The sequence below is a fragment of the Camellia sinensis genome, chromosome 14 (genome assembly GCF_055761805.1).
Source record: "Camellia sinensis isolate YWXY chromosome 14, ASM5576180v1, whole genome shotgun sequence".
In the NCBI taxonomy this organism is placed as follows: domain Eukaryota; kingdom Viridiplantae; phylum Streptophyta; class Magnoliopsida; order Ericales; family Theaceae; genus Camellia; species Camellia sinensis.
In genome coordinates, this window is record NC_138974.1 from 106082570 (window position 1) to 106105602 (window position 23033).

At 40.2% G+C, this 23033-nt stretch overlaps 1 protein-coding gene across 2 annotated transcripts in view; it reads right to left on the reverse strand.

The window, feature by feature from the left end:
- LOC114279514 (Transducin/WD40 repeat-like superfamily protein) overlaps positions 1–23033 on the reverse strand; it is a 90835-nt gene that overhangs the window by 41603 nt on the left and 26199 nt on the right. For both annotated transcript variants that reach the window (XM_028221771.2, XM_028221770.2), the window contains exon 9: positions 609–700. In XM_028221771.2, the coding sequence (XP_028077572.2) occupies positions 609–700 (92 nt within the window). The remainder of the gene's footprint in view (positions 1–608; positions 701–23033) is intronic.

Consider the following 23033-nt stretch of genomic DNA (forward strand, 5'->3'; position numbering starts at 1 on the left):
GTAAAAAGCAATTGTGTTATAGTGGATATTGTAGAGATAAATTTCTTTGTTCATCAACTGCACAAGTCCATTTTTTCCATTCAATGATACAAGTCATTTTTCCAAAAATCAGAGTGCACCGTCTTTCTTTAGCATGTCAACTCATCTCCTTGCCTGTTTGATGTACCGATAAAAAGTAGAGTGAGGGAGTCAATGGCTACGGGCATAGGGGATGAGGGAGGGTGTGGGTAGTTGGGGAGGTGGGGAATAAGGAAGGTGGTGATGGGAGAGCTGGGGGATCAAGTAGCTTTTGGGACATTGGTGATCTAAAGTGGTGTCAAAATACTGGATCCAAGAAGACCTAGGTTCAAGTCTCTCATCGTCCGTGTTTGTTCCTTGTTATGTTTGTTATTGGGTACTTTATTGTGTATTGCTGCACATTTGTTCAGTTTAGTTTGTGCTCATTTGTTTGCCTTCCCTCTTGAAGGGGCGGATCATATGCAAAGGGAAACGTTTGATAGCTTGATTGCATTGTTAGACCTATTTCACTGTTTCAACTTCTAAGACAATGGGTTATCTATCTGAAAACAAGTTATATTTTCCTACCAGAAGTAGTTTGTTTTACCAACCTTGAATCATTATTTGAAGAAAAAGCAATATCAGAAAAACCTCTTTGAACATCAAACCCATGAATGGTAACTGTAGGCCTCTTCCTTAGTACCTGCATGATGAGGAACACAAAATGATCATCACAAACATCTAGTTCACCCGATTTTTTTCCCATTATGTGACGCAAAGATTAGCAGCAAATTTAAAGAGAAGTGTTATAAGCTTTAAAGGAAATGTTGTAATATCAAGGCCGTAATTATACATTAACAGATGAATGCACCCTTTGGCTTATTTTTACTGTTAGGATATGTTAGAATAGGAAATTACATTCACATACTTTGTTCTGATTTGATGTAATGGGCTATAATGAACTGGCCCATAATTCATGCCTTATGGCACTCCTGTAATTATGCTTTATTCTTCATATGAAAGAGAATGAGGTTTTTACTCATTCCCTAACTCTTTCTCTTCTATAAACCTATATAGTATCAGAGCCTCAATAGGAGTACCCTAAAACAACACTTTGCTTCCACCGAAGGACTGCCCAGGCCACCCACACCCGCGTATGGGACAGTCAACCCCTACCCAGGCTACCCGAAGGCAGCCCTTGGCCATTTGGCCTTTACCCAGATAAGCCGAAGGACAATCAGTTCTCTCCCAGGGCAGTCGAAGCCTTCTCTGCCCTCCTCTTGGCCTGTCGGCAGCCCTAGCCCATCCATATAGGTCTGTCAGTGCTCCTAGAGGCTTCGTAATCCTTCTCTGTCCTCCTTTAAGCCTGTCGGCACTCCTGGAGACTTTGTAGACCTCGTCTAGTCAACCCCTGCTTCAGTCGCCTTCCTCCTTGGTCTCCTTGGTCTACTGGTTTGTCGACTAGGGTATACCCATGGCATGAGCTCTGGTTTTGATATACCCACAAACCTTCTTCTCTGTTTATTTCTTAAAAAAAAAAAAAAAAAAAGGTTTTGCATGACTTCTTAATTCTTTATGCTTTCATTGTGGTAGTTGTGTCTTTCCTTCCACTATTATCTTCTGGGTTTGTGATTGGCATTGTGTTTGAGAGTTAAATAGTACAGTATCCATGGCAAATTCCCTTAGTGAGGCCACTACCTCTCAGCCACCTAAGAGCGAGAGTTCCATTATACCTCCTACTATGACTGATAACCTCTCTATTCAATTGTTAGAATTACCTCGCTTGATCGTAGAGTTTGACTATTTTTTTGAAGAGCAGAGGGAAAATGGGGTGTGTTGATGCAAGGATACAGGCACCTAGTACCACGGATTCTAGTTATGACCAATGAGAGATCACCAACTCCCTCATCATGGGTTGGTTGATCCATTCTATGGTACTTGAGATTGGAGAGGGTTACTTGTCTATGGACACTGCCCAGGATATTTGGGAGGCTGTAGCTAATACTTACTCTTGAAAGAGGAACTTCTCACATGCTTTTGAGTTACGTCGCTCCATTGAAAGGTCGGTACAAGGTGAGATGACTATCCTCCAGTATGTTACCTTTCTTAGCAATGGGTGGAAGTGGCTTGATCACCTTCAGGATTACAAGCATGTCTGTCCCATTGATTCTGCTAGTTACCGGGAGTCTGTGACGCAAAAGCGGGTCTTCAAGTTCTTGGAAGGCCTAAACGTGGAGTATGATCCAGTTCGGAACAGAGTACTTGGCATGGAGGTGCTTCATTCTCTCTAGGAAACTGCTGGAAATTTGTGTTAATGTATATAATATGATAGTGGTGTTAGTGGTAGATAGTGGTATGTATATAATATGATAGTGGTGTTGGTGGTAGATAGTGGCATGTATATAATATGATAGTGGTGTTGGTGGTAGATAGTGGCATGTATATAATATGTAAGTGGCATATAATGGGTTATAATGATGTTTGTAATATCTCCTATATAAGGAGTGTCATTTGGTCTTGTAAGATAAGAAGTTTTGAATATAACAGAAATATATTCCTTCTTTCTCATATTTTCGGAGTTCTTCTTCCTCATATTTTCTAAGTTGGTATCAGAGCAACAAAAAACACAGCAGCCCTAAAACCGTCATAGCCATGTCGGAAGTCACGTCCGAAACCACTTCAACCCCTGCCGCTGCCATTCCGGTGAAAACATCAAACTCTCACTCTGTCCAAATCACCACCATCCGCCTAAATGGTGATAATTTTCTCCGCTGGTCACAATCTGTCCGGATGTATATTCGTGGGCAAGGAAAGATCGGTTACATCACTGGTGACAAGAAGGCTCCTGCTGTTAATGATCCGCTGTTCGACGGTTGGGACGCTGAAAACTCCATGGTTATGACATGGTTGGTCAATTCCATGGAGGAGGATATAAGCTCTAATTACATGTGCTATACTACTGCACAAGAATTGTGGGATAATGTTAGTCAGATGTATTCTGACCTAGGAAATCAATCTCAAGTTTTCGAATTAACTTTGAAGTTGGGAGAGATTCGTCAAGGAGATAATTCCGTCACCAAATATTTCAATTCGTTGAAAAGGTTGTAGCAGGATCTTGACATCTTCAACACATACGAATGGAAATCGGTTGACGACTGCAACCACCACAAGAAAACTGTGGAAGACAGCCGTATTTACAAGTTTCTTGCCGGCCTCAACATTGAGTTCGATGAAGTGCGAGGAAGAATTATTGGCAGACCTCCTCTCCCATCCATTGGCGAAGTATTTGCCGAAGTCAGAAGGGAAGAGAGCCGAAGGAGCGTCATGCTTAAGAAAAAAGGTACTGGTGAATCAATTGAAATTTCTGCTTTAATTAGCGATGCTGCGGCCAACAAGGCTGCAAATTACCAGCGCAGGTTTGATGATAAGCCACGGGTCTGGTGTGATTTTTGCAACAAGCCTCGCCATACACGCGAAACGTGTTGGAAGATCCATGGCAAACCTGTCAACTGGAAAAGCAGCAAACAAGGAGAGAAGAATCGTGGCTTTCCTACCGCTAATGAAGCCGATTCAGGTCCCTTCAACAAAGAGCAGATTGATCAACTCTTAAAGCTGATAAAATCCAACTCCTCATCCGGTACTCCTAGTGTTTTGTTGGCACAAACAGGTAGAAATCCTAAAGCCTTCTCTTGCCTAAACTTCACTCCGTGGATAATAGATTCCGGTGCCTCCGATCACATGACTAGTTTTTCCCATTTATTTAGTACCTATTTCCCTTGTTCTGGTCATGACAAAATCAGAATAGCCGATGGTAGTTTTTCACCTATTGCAGGAAAAGGATTTATTAAACTAACTGAGAAAATTAATCTCAATGCTGTTCTACACGTCCCCAACTTGGCCTGTAACCTTTTGTCTGTCAGTAAACTATCTAAGGATTCTAATTGTCGTGTTACATTTTTTGAATCCCATTGTGAATTTCAGGACCAGAACTCGGGGATGATGATTGGGCGTGCTAGGATGCTTGAAGGTCTTTACTACTTTGATGAAGTACCTGTTAGTAATAAAAAAGCTCAGAGCTTTAATAGTACTAGTTCAATCTCTGTTCGAGAAAAAATAATGCTATGGCACTATAGGCTAGGACATCCTAGTTTTCTTTATCTGAAACATTTATTTCCAGAATTATTTAAAGGGATTGATTTTTCTTCTTTTCATTGTGAAAGTTGCATTTTTGCAAAATTTCATCGCTCTACTTATTTGCCAAAACCTTACCAGGCTTCCAAACCTTTTTATTTGATTCATAGTGATGTTTGGGGCCCTTCTAAAATCACTACTCTTTCTGGTAAAAGATGGTTTGTTACATTTATTGATGACCATACCCGCTTATGTTGGATTTATTTGATGAATAAAAAATCTGACGTGAAAAATTTATTCACAAATTTTTACAATATGATTGAAAACCAATTTAAAACCAAAATTGGTATTTTACATTCTGATAATGGAACAGAATATTTCAATGAGCAGTTGGGTGAGTTTTTGGAAAAAAAGGGAATTTTTCATCAATCTACATGTCGGGATACCCCTCAACAAAATGACATTGCAGAACGAAAAAATAAACATCTACTTGAAGTAGCACGTGCTATAATGTTTTACATGCATGTTCCTAAATATTTATGGGGTGAAGCAATTTTAACAGCCTCTTATTTGATAAACAGGATACCTACAAAGGTGTTAACATACAAAACACCTTTTGATTGTCTCAAAACTTTTTTTCCTGACACGAGGTTGTTTTCTGATTTACCCGCCAAAGTTTTTGGATGTACTGCCTATGTTCATGTTCCCAGTCAATTTCGTTCAAAACTTGACCCCCGTGCTATAAAATGTGTTTTTTTGGGTTATTCCTCAAACAAAAAGGGGTATAAGTGTTTCGATCCTCAAACCAAGAAATTTCATGTGAGTATGGATGTGTTATTTGTGGAAACAAAATCCTATTTCCCCAACACTTCTCTTCAGGGGGAGACAAGTGGAGTAGAAGACCGTTTTTGGGATATTTCTATCCCGCTCCCCAATGTCATTTATCCTACACAAAAACCACATCTGTCTGATAATGATCACTTAGGAGAACCAAGTTCTATGGTGCCTTGTCAAGAAGATTCTTGTTTAGGGAGAGAAGTACTACAAAATGATCTAAATCCTGAGCTTCAGGTTTATACTAGGAAGCGATTTCATCTGAGGAATAATGACCCGAATGTCCATCCTAATGACCCGAATGTCCACCCGAGTTCTGGCATCGAAATTTTAGGTAATCCTATTCCTTCTATTTCCGACCTTGATGTTCCTATAGCAATTAGGAAAGGTGTCCGAAATTGCATTAAACATCCTATTGCAAATTACCTCTCCTATCAAAGACTGTCTAAAAACCATAGAGCTTTCACATCTAGGATTTCCAACTTGTTTGTTCCAAGGAATATACAGGAAGCATTGGATGATCCGAATTGGAAATTAGCAGTCATGGAGGAGATGAATGCTTTAAGGAGAAGTGGTACTTGGGAGATAGTTGATCTACCCAAAGACAAGAAAACAGTTGCGTGTAAATGGGTGTTTACGATAAAATATAACGCAGATGGAAGCGTTGAGAGATACAAGGCGAGACTGGTGGCTAAAGGCTTCACTCAAACTTATGGGATCGACTATCAGGAGACGTTTGCTCCTGTTGCTAAAATAAATTCCATCAGAGTACTGTTATCTCTTGCAGTAAATTCAGATTGGCCTCTACATCAACTTGACATTAAAAATGCATTTCTCAATGGTGATCTTGAAGAGGAGGTGTTCATGAGCCTACCGCCAGGATTTGAGCAGAGACTTGGAAGCGACAGAGTATGCAGATTGAACAAGTCATTATACGGACTCAAACAATCACCAAGAGCGTGGTTTGAACGCTTTGGGAAGGCAGTTATCAGTTGTGGCTTCTCGCAGAGTCAAGCAGATCACACTATTTTATAAGCATTCAAAAAACAATAAAATTGCAATTTTGATTGTTTATGTTGATGACATCATTTTAACTGGTAATGATGAAGCAGAGTTAGCAGCCCTCAAAGAGAAACTCGCAAAAGAATTTCACATTAAGGATCTGGGAGCCCTCAAGTATTTTCTCGGAATGGAATTTGCAAGATCCAAGGAAGGTATATTCGTTAATCAGAGAAAATATGTTCTTGATCTCCTTGGAGAAACAGGTATGCTTGGTTGTAAGATGGTGGAGACTCCGATCGAGCCTAACTTGAAGTTACAAGCTGCTAAGGCTGAAGAAGTCAAAGAGAGGGAACAATATCAGCGACTTGTAGGGAAATTGATTTACTTGTCTCATACGCGGCCTGATATTGCCTTTGCAGTCAGCATGGTAAGTCAGTTCATGCACTCACCAGGGGCAGAGCACTTTGAGGCCGTTTATAAGATCTTAAGATATTTGAAAGGAACTCCAGGGAGAGGCTTACTGTTCAAGAAACATGGACATCTTCAAGTTGAAGTATACACAGATGCAGACTGGGCAGGAAGTGTTACAGACAGGAGATCAACATCCGGATGCTGCTCCTTTGTAGGTGGGAACCTAGTTACATGGCGGAGTAAAAAACAGAATGTGGTAGCTAGAAGTAGTGCAGAAGCAGAGTTCAGAGCTGTTGCCCATGGAATCTGTGAAGTAATGTGGATTAAAAGAATTCTTGAAGAATTAAAGCTTTCTCACCCGACACCTATGAAGGTCTATTGTGACAACAAATCAGCTATATCTATAGCTCATAATCCAGTTCTTCATGATCGCACAAAACATATAGAAGTGGATAAACATTTCATCAAGGAGAAAATCAATGCTGGCATAATCTGTATGACCTACCTTCCAACAGGTGAACAATTAGCTGATGTGCTAACGAAGGGACTACACAAGAAGCAATTTGATAAGCTGACTAGCAAGCTGGCTATGGAAGATATCTTCAAACCAGCTTGAGGGGGAGTGCTGGAAATTTATGTTAATGTATATAATATGATAGTGGTGTTAGTGGTAGATAGTGGTATGTATATAATATGATAGTGGCGTTGGTGGTAGATAGTGGCATGTATATAATATGATAGTGGTGTTGGTGGTAGATAGTGGCATGTATATAATATGATAGTGGTGTTGGTGGTAGATAGTAGCATGTATATAATATGTAAGTGGCATATAATGGGTTATAATGATGTTTGTAATATCTCCTATATAAGGAGTGTCATTTGGTCTTGTAAGATAAGAAGTTTTGAATATAACAGAAATATATTCCTTCTTCCTCATATTTTCGGAGTTCTTCTTCCTCATATTTTCTAAGTGAAACCTTTGCTTTTGTGCAGAATGAGGAGAGTCACAGCTCTGCAATGCTTCCTTCTGCTACTACTGATCGCTCAACCTTGGTTTCTGCACCCCCTCGCGATGGCAACCATGTGACTCGTGGTTCTCGTCCTTCCTCTGAGAAGGATAATCTCTTCTGTGACTACTGCCGTAGACCTCGACACACATGAGAAACTTGTTGGAAGCTGCATGGAACTCTTTCTGGTGGCCGAGGAGACCATCCTGGTACTCGAGGAGGTAAGTCTGTCAGTTTAGAAGCCGAGGGTCCAGTGCTCGGGCATATCTTTCTGACACGGTTGAGTCACCTTCTTCATCTCCAGTTATCTCCCCTGCTGCTAATGTTTCGGGATTATTTGCCTCAGATTTTAAGATTTCTCTTTGACACTTGCTAGACCGTCGAGCCTCCACTTCTGCTATAGGTACACCCACTTCTTCCTTTGCCAATTCATGTAACCTGGCTTCCTTCCCATATGCATTGCTATCTCATATAACTGCACCATGAATTATTGATTCTGGTGCTTTATTCTTCGAGTATAACCCCTCCTCAGGTCAGGAAAAAGTGCATATTGCTGATGGTACTATTTTGTCGGTGTTAGGGAAAGGTTTACTTCATGCAATCTCTTGCCTTCCTTTGTCCTCTATACTCCATGTTCCCAATTTTAGTGTTAATCTTTTATCTTTGACTCTTATTACTCGTGATTTAAATTGTAGCGCGACGTTCTTTTGTGATCATTGTTTTTTTCAAGACCTTATCACGAGGAAGAGGATTGGCAGTTGTAGCGAGGAACATGGTCTCTATATTCTAGATCAGACAGACACGCTGGCTCATTCATCTTTTCAATTACCATCCACCAAAGACAACATTTGGCTGTGGCACTGTCGCTTAAGACATCCCTCATTTTTATTACTTAAGCATTTATTTCCTTCTATTTTTGAGACAAATAATGTGTCTGACTTTCAATGTGAGTCTTGTCAACTTAAAAAATAACACAAAGCCTCTTTTACTCCTATTAATAAAAGTTTCGTTCTATTTTCTTTGATTCATTCTGATGTATGGGATCCATCCCATTTTGTGTCTTTAAAAGGTCAAAAATGATTTGTTACTTTCATAGATAACTATTTCAGGGCCACTTGGGTATATCTAATGAAAGATAAGAGTGAGATGTTTTCTATGTTTCAAACCTTCCATAAAATAATTTGTACTCAGTTTGGGGGCGGTTGTCAAAATTCTACGTTCTGATAATAGGGGAGAATACATTGACTCTGGTCTTGCCAGTTATTTCACCACTCGTGGCATTATTCACCAAACTTCATACACTAATACCCATCAACAAAATGGTGTTGCAGAACGGCAAAATTGCCATCTCCTTGACGTGGCCCATTGTCTATCCTTTGAGATGCGGGTTCTTCGATCCTATTGGGGGGAAGCGGTTCTCACTGCCGCTTATTTAATTAATCGTCTTCCTACCCAAGTCCTTAAAAAACAAACACCTCTTCAAGTTTTGTTCGGGGTCTACCTCTTTCAGGTTCCCCATTTCTCCTCAGACCTTTGGCTATGTTTGCTTTGTCCATAATCATTCACCCACTCATGGTAAATTGGATCCTAGGTTTCTTAAGTGTGTTTTCTGGGTTATTCTGCAACCCAAAAGGGTTATAAGTATTATCATCCTCCCACTCACAAATGATTTGTCTCCATGAATGTCACCACCTTTCAGTCTTAGTCTCAGTCTTACTTTCTCACCTCTCCAGTGTCACAGTCATCCCCTCAGAGAGAGCCTTAATGTGAAGAGATTGTTCCACTACCACCAAGGGTTGAACAGATTAAGGATGATGAACCAGCAGTTGTTGTGGAAAAGGAAACAGACAGTTTATGTCAGGGACAATGATAGACAGAAAGTCACCTGGATACAAGAGACTACTTTCCTTTCTCTACTGCCAACTTCTCTGGATGAGCGTCTAGAGTCATCCTCCTCTCCTGAAAACCTAGGTAATTCTGATCCTACTGCTTCTATTCTTGAGTTTTCAAATCTTGATGTTCTCATTGCTAATAGAAAGGGGGTTAGATCATGTACTCAGCATCATATTACTAATCATGTCTCTTATTCTAATCTGTCGTCCTCATATAAAGCTTTTTTGTCTAAGATTTTTTCTGTGAGTCTACCTACTAATTTTCAGGATGCTCTCCCTATTCTTGAATGTAAACATGACATGATAGAGGAGATGAGAGCTCTCAGCAAAAATGGCACTTGGGAGTTAGTGGAATTACCTAGAGGCAAAAATCCAGTTGGGTATAAATGGGTGTACATTGTAAGTTTAGAGAAGAGAAAGAGTTAGGGAATAGGTTAGACATCATCCCCTTTTATATTGATAATAATGAGTAATTATATGAGTGCCATAAGGCATAAATTATAGGCCAACTCATTACATCAATCAAGGGAAAATAAAATAAAATAAGAATAAAATATAACAATTATTCTTTCCTATTCTAATACTCCCCCTCAAGCTAGTACAAAGATATCACTCATGCCCAGCTTGTTGAGAATGCTATGAAATGGTTTGCTTCCTATACCCTTAGTGAGAACATCTACTAGTTGATCCCCAGTCTTTACAAATAGAATACATATGGTGCCACTAGTAAGTTTTTCCTTGATAAAGTACCTATCAATCTCCATATGCTTAGTCTTGTCATGTTGAATTGGATTATGAGTTATGTTGATTGCAGCTTTGTTGTCACAGTACAATCTCATGGAATCGGTTTGATAGATCCCCAAGTCTCCCAATAATAGTCTAATCCATAGCAACTCGCATACACCCTGAGCCATAGCCCTAAATTCTGCCTCAACACTAGATCTACCAACCACATTTTATTTCTTACTTCGCCACGTGACTAGATTGCTTCCAACAAATGTGCAATATCCAAAAGTTGACCGTCTGTCAGTTACTGATCCAGCCCAATCCGCATTAGTGAATGCCTCCACAGTGAGATGTCTATGTTTTGAAAAATAGAGACCCTTTCCAGGTGAAGCCTTGAGGTATCTGAAGATTCTCATAACTACCTCTAATTGGAAATTTTTCGAAGCATGCATAAACTTGCTAACCATGCTCACTGCAATTACAATGTCTAAACATGAGTGGGATAAGTATATGAGCTTACCCACTAGATCTCCCCCTTGATCCTCACTTGGTTTATGGCTCGATTCCAGAGGTGTATCACATGGTCTACCTCCAAGCATTCTAGTTTCGTTTAGCAAGTCAAGTACATACTTCCTCTGGCATATGAAGATGCCATCCTTCGACCGAGCTACCTCAATGCCCAAAAAATACTTCAAATTGCCCAAGTCTTTGATTTCAAACTCCTTGGCTAACTATTCCTTCAACCGAGGAATCTCTTCAACATCATCTCCTGTCTGAACAATATCATCAACATAGACAATAAGAGCTATGGTCTTACCAAGTGAAAAGTATTTCACAAATAAAATGTGATCAACTTGACTTTCCTTAAACCCATATCTCAACATAGATTGAGCAAACCTTTCAAACCAAGCCCTAGGAGATTGCTCTAACCCATGAAGTGACTTTCAGAGCTTGCACACTTTACCTTTGGACCTAGCATCCTCAAAACCAGGGGGAATATCCATATAGACCTCTTCTTCTAGGTCTTCATGAAGGAAGGCATTCTTCACATCAAATTGATGAAGTGGCCAATCCAGATTTGCAACAAGAGAGAGTAGTATTCTCACAGAATTCATCTTAGCAACTGGTGCAAATGTCTTCTGGTAATCTACCCCATAACTGGCAAGACTAGAGTCAAGATATGCCCCCCCATTATCAGAACACAAAATTTTGACAACCACCCCAAACTGAGTGCAAATCATTTTATGAAAGGTTTAAAACACAAAAAACACTTCACTTTTATCTTTCATGAGATAGACCCAAGTGACCCTAGAACAGTCATCTATGAAGGTAACAAACCATTTTTAACCTTTTAAAGACACAAAACGTGAGGAACCCCAAATATCAGAATGAATCAAAGTAAATAGAACTGAGCTTTTATTAATAAAATGAGCAAAAGAAGCTTGGTGTTGTTTCCCAAGTTGACGAGACTCACATTGAAAATCAGACACTATTATTCTCAAAAAACAAAAGGAAATAAATGCTTAAGTAGTAAAAAAGTGGGATATCCTAAATGGCGGTGCCACAGACAAAGGTCTTCCTTGGTGGATGGTAACTCAATAAATGAGTGAGCTAGCTTGTCTGTCTGATCGAGAATGTAGAGATCATGCTCCTCTCTATCATTACTAATCTCCTTCCTCGTGATAAGGTCCTGGAAAAGACAACAATCAAGAAAAAAACATCACGCTACAATTCAATCACGAGTAATATAACTCAAGAATAAAAGCTTATCACTAAAATTAGGAGCATGGAGGACAGAGGATAAAGGAAGGGAAAAGGTGACATGAATTAAACCTTTCCCGGATACAGACGACATAGTACCATTAGCAATACACACTTTTTCTTGACCTGAAGAGGGGTTATACTCCGAGAATAAATGTAAGGAACCAGATATATGGTCGGAAGCACTAGAATCAATAATCTATGGCGCAATGGTATGAGATAGCAATGCATATGGGGAGGAAGCCAAGTTACCTAAATTGGCAAAGGAAGAAGAGGGTGCACCTGTGGCGGAAGTGGAGGTGCAACAGTATAGCAAGTGGTGAAGAGCAATCTCAAAATCCGAGGCAGATAACCCCAAAACATTAACATCTGGGGAGACAACGGGAGATGAAGGTGGTAGCTCAACCGTGTCTGAAAGATAAGCCCGAGCATTGGCCCTTTGGCCTCGAAACGGGCTAGATCTACCCTCACGAGTACTAGGACGGTCTCTGCGACCACCAAAAGGAGTCCCATAACAAAACGAAGCATCACAGAGCAGCGACTCTCCTCATTCTGCACAAAAGCAAAGGCTTCCTGGAGAGAATGAAGCACATCCATGCCAAGTATTCTGCTCTGAACCAGATCATACTTCACATTTAGGCCTTCTAAGAACTTGAAGACTTGTTCTTGCGCCACTAACTTCCGGTAACCAGCAGAATTACTGGGATAGACAAGCTTGTAATCTTGAAGGTGATCAAGCCACTTCCACCCATTGCTAAGGAAGGTAAAATACTGGAGGATAGTCTACTCACCTTATATCGACCTTTCAATGGAACGACGTAACTTGAAAGCCTGCGAGAAGTTTCCCTTCCTAGAGTAAGTAGTTGCTACGACCTCCCAAATATTCTGGACAGTGTCCATAAACAAGTAGCTCTCTCCAATCTCTAGAACCATAGAATGGATCAACCAACCCATAATTAGAGAATTGGTGATCTCCCACTGGTCATAACGAGGGTCTGTGATACTGGATGCCTGGACCAGCCCATCAACATATCCCACCTTCCCCTTGCTCTTCAAAAAAATAGTCAGACTCGCGACCACGCTAGGTAATTCTAACCATTGAATAGAGAGGTGATGATTCTAAGTCCAGTGTTAACGTTATCAGTTACAGTAGAAGGGATAACAGAACTCTTGCCCTAAGATGGCTGAGAGGTATTGTATTCACTAGTTAAATCCACCATGGAGACTCTACTAATTATTCCTCAAACACGATGCCAATCACAAACCCAGAAGATGAGAGTGGAGTAACAAGCACAACAGTAACTATAAAAGCATAAAGAATTAAAAATGCTGAGTTTTTTTTCTTCGATACTGTGTTTACCTTACCAGAAGACTGTGTACAACATCACTAGACCACTACGTAAGACACGTGACTTCGTTTTACATCACCAAAATACTTCGAAGAGCAGCGACCACCGCAAGCAACCCTAGAGGGACTGGCAACTTTGACTAAATCAGCAAGAAGGCTGGTCGGCCCCTTGGGAACCCTCGGTAGTGGTTGGAGAGGCCTGCCGAGGGAGAAGGAAGCCTAGGTGATGGTTGTTGAAGGGAGAGAAGGGACTGGGAGACCTGGGTGGAGGTTATCGGGGTTAGACGAGGCTGTGGGGTTACTTGAAGGCTATCATCTGGCTGTTTGGGGCTATCGTCTAGTCTACAAGAGAGAGGAGATCACCTGTAGTGATGAGTAACAGAGAAGGAGAGTTAGCTAGGGCATAGCTCTGATACCATGTAAGTTTAGAAAAGAGAAAGAGTTAGGACATAGGTTAGACCTCATCCCCTTTTATATTGATAATAATGAGTAATTACAGAAGTGCCATAAGGCATAAATTATGGGCCAGCCCATTACATCAATAAAGGAAAAATAAAATAAAATAAAAATAAAATATAACAATTATTCTTTCCTATTCCGACATGCACTGTAAAACACAAAGCAGATGGTTCCATAGAACGATACAAAGCAAGACTGGTTGCTAAGGGCTTCACTCAACTTATGGGTAGATTACCTTGAGACATTTGCATCGGTTGCTAAGATGAACTCTATGAGAATACTACTCTCTCGTGCAACAAATTTGGATTGGCCACTTCATCAGTTTGATATGAAGAATGCCTTCCTTCGTGAAGACCTAGCAGAAGAGGTCTATATGGATATTCCCCCCTGGTTTGCGGATGCTAAGTCCAAAGGTAAAGTATGCAGGCTCTAGAAGTCACTTTATAGGCTAAAGCAGTCTCCTAGGGCTTGGTTTGAAAGGTTGGCTCAAGCTATACAGAGATATGGGTTCAAGCAAAGTCAAGCTGATCACATTTTATTTGTGAAACACTCCTCACATGGTAAGACCACAACTCTTATTGTTTATATTGATGATGTTGTTCTAACAGTGACAGAGGATGACGTTGAAGAGATCCCTCGATTGAAGGAATACTTAGCCAAGGAGTTTAAAATCAAAGACTTGGGCATTGAAGTAGCTAGGTCCAAGGATGGTATCTTCATAAGTCAAAGAAAGTATGTACTTGACTTGCTAAGGGAAACTAGGATGCTTGGAGGTGGACCATGTAATACATCTCTAGAACCGGGCCAGAAACTAAGTGAGGATCAAGAGGAAGAGCCAATGGACGGGGGGAGATACCAGAAACTAGTAGGCAAGCTCATATACTTATCCCACGCACGTCCAAACATTGTCATTGCAGTGAACATGGTTAGCCAGTTTATGCATGCTCCTAGAACTTCCCACTTAGAGGCGGTTATGAGAATCCTGAGGTGCCTGAAGTCTTTTCCTGGAAAAGGTCTCTATTTCTCAAAACATGGACATCTAGGTGTGGAGACATTCACTGATGCGGATTGGGCTAAATCAATCACTGACAGATGGTCAACTTCTAGATATTGCACATTTGTTGGAGGCAACCTAATCATATGACGAAGTAAGAAATAGAATGTTGCTGCTAGATCTAGTGTTGAGGCAGAATTCAGGACTATGGCTCAGGGTATGTATGAGTTGCTATGGATTAGATTATTGTTGGGAGACTTGGGAATCCATCAGATCGATTCCATGAGGTTGTACTGTGCCAGCAAGGTAGCTATCAACATAGCTCATAATCCAGTTCAACATGACAAAACCAAGCATGTGGAGATTAATAGGCACTTCGTGAAGAAAAAACTCACTAGTGACACCATATGTACTCCATTTGTGAAGATTATGGGCCAACTAGCAGATGTTTTCACCAAAGGAATAGGAAGCAAACCATTTCATAACATTCTGAACAAGTTGGGCATGAGAAATATCTTTGCCCCAGCTTGAGGGGGAGTGTTAGAATATGTTAGAATAGGAAATTACATTCACATTTTATTCTGATTTGATGTAATGGGCTATAATGAGTTGGCCCATAATTCATGCCTTATGGCACTCCTGTAATTATGCTTTATTCTTAATATAAAATGGGATGAGGTTTTTACTCATTCTCTAACTCTTTCTCTTCTCTAAACCTACACTGACATCCTTCCCTAATCAATTAAATTGAGAATTGAAGCAGGGAGTAAGGATTTGAACTCATGAAAAGCTAGCTATTTCTCCCCAAATTATTGACTCATACCGTTAGAATAGCATATTATTAGTTCGGTTATTATTCGATTGCAATTATTCTATGCTTTAAGACTCCCTTGTAATTATTAATCTTCATTAATATAAAAGGGGGATGATATCACAATCATTCCCTACTCTTGGTATTATCTAAAATTATCATGATATCACAGCCTAACCCTAAAACCTAAACCTATCTACCTATACAGTTCCTGTTACCCACCGAAGCATCATATATTATATTAAAAATTTTAATTCGCAGCCCCAAATTTTTTGTAGATAATTTCAAAATTATATAGAGTAGCCCTCCAATTTTTTAAACTATAGAGTAGCCCCCCCAAAGACATAATCCTAGATCCGTCCCTGCCACCAACCATCAGTCGGAGACAACCCAAGCAGCCAATAACCACCACTTCAGCAGTCGACAGGTTCTCTCTCTGTCGACTCAAGCCGACTACACCCTGAGGGGTTTCGATTTTGGGGTGGGTTGATGTCTGTCTAGGGTTCGAAACTCACCCTCGTTGGTCGAAATCAGCACCAAAGATCACCCTAGGGTTCGAAACTCACCTGGGTTGATCAAAATCCTCACCGCAGGCATCCTAGTCTCTTGTTGGTCTTTGCCGACAGGCCTCCTGGCCTAGTTGAACCTTAGTTGCACGAAGCGGGAGCGAGAGCAAGAGCGAGGAAGCATGAGTAGATAGAAGTTTCTTAGGTTGGAAGCGCCTCAGGGAGCGGTAATATATATATATATATTAATAGTTATTTTTAAAATATATTTATTATATAAAGATGAGTTAAATAGTTATTTTTAAATATATTTATTATTTTTACCTTAGGTATTATTTTTATTGATAATATTTTTATTTTTAATTAATATATATTATAAATAAAAAAAATATAACAAATAAGGAATAATAAAACATGTTAAAATAAATAATAAATAAAAATTCGATGATTTATTTTATAGATTTTATTAGATTTTTTTTAATTATATATTATTTAATTAAATTTACTATTATATAACAAATTATTGTTTATTATATTTATTATATGTTAAAAACAGGAGGGGGAGAGAAACAAATCGACAAGAGAGAGAGAGAGAGAGAGAGGAGAAGAAGAAGAAGAAGAAGACGAAGACGAAGACGAAGGCTAGGGCAAAGGTTGAAGGCGAAGACTAGGGCGAAGGTCGACGTCCGAGTAACCCATGCCCTAAACCAACGAGTCCATGTAACAGAGATCGCAAGCATATGGAAGGTGAGAGCGAAGGTCGACGTTGATGTTGATGTCAATGTCGATGTCAAAGGCGAAGGCGAAGGCTAGAGCGAAGGTCGAAGTCGACGGCGAGACAAAGTCTCTCTCTCTCTCTCTCCTTTACGATCTCATCTTGGACTGAATCGCGTTTCTCTCTCCACAGAAACACGATTCTTACACGTTTTTTTCCAGGAAACGCGAAATCACGATTCTTACTCAAAATCGCCACCTAGTTGCATTGCATGATTCCTGCAACTAAGAGTGAACCATTGGTGACAGCTTGTCTCACCTGGCCGACTGCCACGGACAAGCTCTCTGCCCCAACCGACAGCCACTATGCCTTCTTTGGCTTCATGTGACAACCTCTAGTATCATCTATCTGATCATCTCCCTTTCCTGTCGTCTTTCTATTTTTTTTTTTGACACATTCTGTTTCTTACTCTGGTATCCTAGTCTCTGCTTCTTCGTTTCTTTTTTTTAGTACAAAAAATAAAAAAATAAATAAAACTTTGAGTTGGTAATTCTTTATGCTTACATAGTGGTAGTTGTGTCTTTCCTTCCACCACCACCTTTTGAGTTTGTGATTGACACTATTTTTGTTGAGGGTTAGGTATCCATGGCAGATTCTACCAGTGTGTCCACTACTTCTCAGACACCTAGGAGTGAGAGTTCCATTATACCTAAAACTATGATTGATAACCTCAACCCTAGTCTTAAAACCACCGCCTCTTCATTTAATGGTCAGAACTATCTAGCGTGGTCGCAGAGTTTGATTATTTTTTTGAAGAGCAGAGGGAAGATGGGGTATATTGATGGCAGGATACAAACACCCAACACCACTAATCCAGGTAATGACCAATGGGAGATTACTAACTCTTTGATTATAGGTTGGCTTATTCATTCGATGGTACCAGAAATTGGTGAGAGCTACTTATCTATGGAGACTACCCAGGATATTTGGGATGCTGTGGCTGCCACCTATTCCCGCAAAGGGAATTTCTCATAGGCATTTGAGTTGCGCCGCTTTATTGAGAGCTCTATTTAGGGAGAGCAGACTGTTCTTCAGTACTTCACCTTCCTCACCAACGGTTGGAAACGCTTCGATCACCTGCAGGATTACAAGCCTGTTTGCACTGCTGATTCAGTCGGGTACAAGAAGTTTATTGCACAGGAAAAGGTCTTCAAGTTTCTGGTAGATCTTAATGTGGAGTATGATCCTGTTCGGAGTCAGGTTCTGGGTATAGACACTCTTCCTACACTTCAAAAGGCATTCACCTATGTACAAAATGAGGAGTCGTCGGTCTGCTATGATGTCACCTATCTCTACTGACCGCTCAGCATTACTGTCTATCCCTCAAGATGGCCTCAGCCTGACTCTCATCCTTTCGTCTGCCGCCAAGGAGTCTGTATTCTGTGGTTACTGTCACAAGCCTCGACATACTCGTGAGACGTGTTGGAAGCTTTATGGGACTCCATCCGAGGGTTGAGGTGATCAATCTGGTTCTAGAGGAGGTCAGTTAGGCCAGTCTAGAGGACGTGGCTCTGATCCACGAGCTCATCAGTCTAGTGTCGTTGATACACTTGATTCTACTTCTGCTTCTATTAGCTAGGCTTCTGATGGTTTCTCTGGCATGACTATTCATGAGCTTGAGCATGTTTTGCATCACTTGCTGGACCGCCGGTCTTCTACTGCTCTCAGTACATCTTCCTCGTCGTTTTCCCGCTCAAGTAACTTAGTCTCGTCTCCTCATATTTTCCTTTCTTATAAATCTTTGCCTTGGATTATTGATTCTAGTGCCTCAAATTATGTCTGGATCCTCTAACCTTTTCTCTGCCTATAAGCCCTCTTCAGGTCTAGACAAAGTTAGGATTTCAGATGTTACTGTTTCTTCTATTTCTGGGAAATGTTTAGTCCATGTCACTCCTACCATACCTCTTTTCTGTTCTCCATGTTCCCAATTTTTCTGTTAACCTACAATCCTTGAGTCGTATTACAAAAGATTTGAATTGTAGTGACTTTTTTTCCTAATCATTGTCTTTTTCAAGACCTTGTCACGAGGACGATTGGCAGTGGTAGTACAGAAAATGATCTCTATTTCCTGGATCAACGGGACATGCTTGCTTATTCTTCCACCACGAGTCCTACTACCAAAGATGATCTGTGGCTGAGGCATCAACGTCTTGGGCATCCTTCTTTTTATTTACTTAAGCATTTATTTCCATCTGTTTTTGCAAACAATGTGTCTGAGCTTCTTTGTGAGTCTTGTCAACTTGGAAAACAACACAGAGCCTCTTTTTCTCCCAGTTTTAATGAAAGTTTAGTTCATTTTTCATTAATGCATTCTGATGTCTGGGGCCTATTTCGTGTTACGTCTGTGAAAGGTCATTGATGGTTTGTTACATTTATTGATGATTTTTCTCGTACTACTTGGGTGTATCTCCTAAAAGATAAGAGTGAGGTTTTCTCTATGTTCCGCACTTTTCATAAGATGATTTGTACTCAGTTTGGGGCCACTGTCAAAATCTTCCACTCTGATAATGTGGGTGAATATATAGATTCTAAGTCAAGGCAATATTTTTCTTTTTATGGCATTATCTATCAGACTTCTTACACCAATACCCCTTAACAAAATGGGTTGACAGAACGTAAGAATCGTCATCTTCTTGACATGGCTCAGTGCATGTGTCTTTCTATAAGTGTGCCTCGGTCTTACTAAGGCGACGTTGTTCTCACAGCTGCCCATCTTATTAATCGTCTTCCTGCCCAGGTCTTGCAAAAACAAGCTCCCCTTCAAGTCCTTCTAGGTTCTGAGTCCTTGTTTTCTATTCCTCCCAAAATATTTGGCTGTGTCTGTTTTATCCACAATCACTCTTCTACTCGTGGTAAGTTGGACCCTCGCTCCCTCAAATGTGTTTTCCTTGGGTACTCTCCCACTTAAAAGGGTTATACATGTTATCACCCGCATTCTCGTAAGTGGTTTGTGTCCATAGATATCACCTTCTTTGAGTCCCAGTCCTATTTCTTGTCCTCTCAGGTGTCACAGTCTTCCCTTCAGGGAAAGCCTTGGTGTGAAGTGATGCCTGTGATTCCTATGGTGAAACCAATTGTTCTTGCACCACCACCTCTTACTGGGACTACAGAACCCAATGTCATCAATGATAGGAAAGGGCAAGTTTATGTCAGGGACAAAGACAGACAGAGAGTTAACTAGATATAGGAGACCACTTTTGCTCACCCACTGCCATCTCCTGCTTCTGATGAGAGTCCAGGTAACTTTGAATCTCTTGAGTCCACTGATCTTGATACTCCTATTGATCTTGATGTTCCTATTGCCAAGAGAAACGGTGTGAGATCTTGTACTCAACATCCTATCTTAAATTTTGTGTCCTACTCTCATTTGTCGTCCTCATATAGAGCTTTTGTGTCAAATATTTCCTCTGTTAGCATTCCTAACTATTTTCAGGATGCTCTTGCTACCTCTGAGTGGAAACTTGCCATGATTGAGGAAATGAAAGCACTTAGGAAGAATGGCACTTGGAAATTGACTGAGTTACCTAAGGGCAAACGACCTGTGGGATGCAAATGGGTGTATACTGTAAAACACAAAGCGGATAGTTCTATTGAGCATTACAAGGCCCGACTTGTAGCAAAAGGGTTCACTCAGACATATGGCGTTGACTATCAGGAGACCTTTGCACCTGTCACTAAGATGAATTCAGTCAGAGTACTTCTCTCTCTAGCAGCGAATCTAGATTGGCCACTTCATCAGTTTGATGTAAAGAATGCCTTTCTCCATAGTGACCTAGAAGAAGAGGTATATATGGGCATTCCTCCTGGTTTTGAGGATCATCAGACAGAGGGTAAAGTATGCCGGCTTCGGAAATCATTATATGGTCTCGAACAGTCTCTAAGGGCTTGGTTTGAGAGATTCACTCAGACTATGCTTAAATATAGCTTCAAACAGAGTCAAGTAAATCACACCTTGTTTATGAAACATTCATTACGTAGTAAGACTACAGTGCTCATTGTTTATAAGGATTACATAGTTCTTACAGGTGATGATAGTGAGGAAATCCTTTTGTTGAAGAATATTTAGCAAGTGAGTTTGAAATCAAAGACTTGGGGAGCTTGAAGTATTTTCTAGGAATTAAAGTTGCTTGCTCTAAGGATGGGATATTTATCTCACAGAGAAAGTATGTGCTTGACATGTTGAAGGAAACTGGGATGCTTGGCTGCATAGCCTACCACTGCACTAGAACCCAATCAGAAACTGGGGGATGATGGAGGAGGAGCAGCTGTTAATAAGGGGAGCTATCAATGATTAGTGGGTAAGCTCATCTACCTATCTCACTCCCATCCTAATATTGTTGTTGTTGTCAGTGTGGTTAGCCAATTTATGCATGCTCCTCATTAGATTCACTTTGAGGCTGTCATAAGAATTTTGAGGTACTTGAAGTCTACCGCTGGTAAGGGTCTTTATTTTTCAAAGTATGATCATCTTCGTGTGGAAGGCTATACAAATGCTGATTGGGCTGGATCAGTAACTGATAGGAGATCGACTTCAGGGTATTGCACCTTTGTTCGAGACAACCTAGTTACTTGGAGGAGTAAGAAACAGAATGTGGTTGCTAGGTCAAGTGCAGAAGCTAAGTTTAGAGCTATGGCACAAGGAGTGTGTGAGCTCTTATAGATCAAGTTATTGTTGAGTGATCTATGTATTGATCAGACGGACTCCATGCAGTTATACTATGATAACAAGGACGCCATCAACATCGCTCACAATCCGATTCAACATGACAGGACAAAGCATGTTGAGATTGATCACCATTTCATTAAGGAGAAACTCACTAGTGGCACAATATGTACTCCATTTATGCAGTCTGGTGAACAACTCACTGATATCTTCACCAAGGGAGTTGGGAGTAAGCTATTGCATGACATCCTAGGCAAGCTAGGCATAAGAGATATCTTCACACCAGCTTGAGGGGGAGTGTTAGAATAGCATATTATTAGTTGGGTTATTATTCGATTGTAATTATTCTATGCCTTAGGACTCCCTTGTAATTATTAATCTTCATTAATATAAAAGGGGGATGATATCACAATCATTCCCTAATCTTGGTCTTCTAATAGCAATTTAAGGTATTTTTCCATATATGGTAGAACAAAATACTTATAAAAATCCATATTGCTGACAATCAGCTGATCTATTGGACTTTTAGAGTAGTTGGTCATTAACATGACATCGCAATGAAGTCCTGTGCGCAAATACCATCTCCTCCATGGCAATCCCAACTAGTTTGGAACAATAAGTATACTAGTAGCATGTGAGTGAGGTCTCCTCTGCCACATATGCTAGGGTGGTTATTCCTTTGCTTCGCATTGTTGGATGAATATTATCGTGTTTTGGAAATGAAAGGCATACAATGCTAATATATTTTAATGGTAAAGCTCTTTGTAAAACTATACTATTTTCATAAGAATGATGATGTCCATTCTTATTGTATATTTGGTTTAATGTTATAATTGGGCTTTGTCTCACCTCTCTGACCTATGTGTGTAGGTGAAAAAGTAATTAAAGGCATCATGTTTCAGATTTGTATATATTTATATATTTGACGTGAATATTTGCATGCTTTAGACCTTCTAGAGGAGGAATGTAGTGTCAAGATCATTGTATATAGTTCGCTTTCAAACATAATATGTAACTTTTCTTTCTGCTTAAGTTGTACTCCTTTTGTGATTAAGCTAGGATGGTTGTAAAAGAAAATATTGAAGTGTTTTCACTACATTTATTTTTCGCACATCCTCTGAATGGATGTTATGGGACAAACAAGTTAAAGGAATTGAAAGCTTCCGCTATCTAAACAAATTTTACCACATATAGGAGTACATGTTTGTCCAGTTAGGCCTTTGCTAGTTTATGATCACTGGCAGGTCACTACTTGTCTCAGTTTGGATTGAGATAGGGTTGTGACAAGATGGGTGCCTCACTCACACCTTCCCATCTCATACCCTAGCCCCCGAAGTCAGTCTTCAACGGCTTTTTTAAAATAATAATGCTTTATTTTTTTAGTCAATTTTGGGTTCTTGGAGATACACTAAACAAAACCTACTGACGATTCCCAACTTTATTTCAAAACAAAAGATCCAAAAATAAAATACAAAGATACTTTTTGGGCGCTAAGCTACACATGGGCTAGGACATGGCTAAGGGGTTTCTAAGGCCTAAGGATAAGCAAGAAATCATGCCACCTCCGCCATGAATGGCTACCTAGCACCTTCCCTGGAAAGTCCTAGGGAAAGAAGCTCTCAACACTACAGAGGGAAAACTCTTCATGTGCACTGTTTTTACTTGCAACCTTGTTTAATCTTTCAGGCTTCATTCTCTACAAATACCATGATTTTT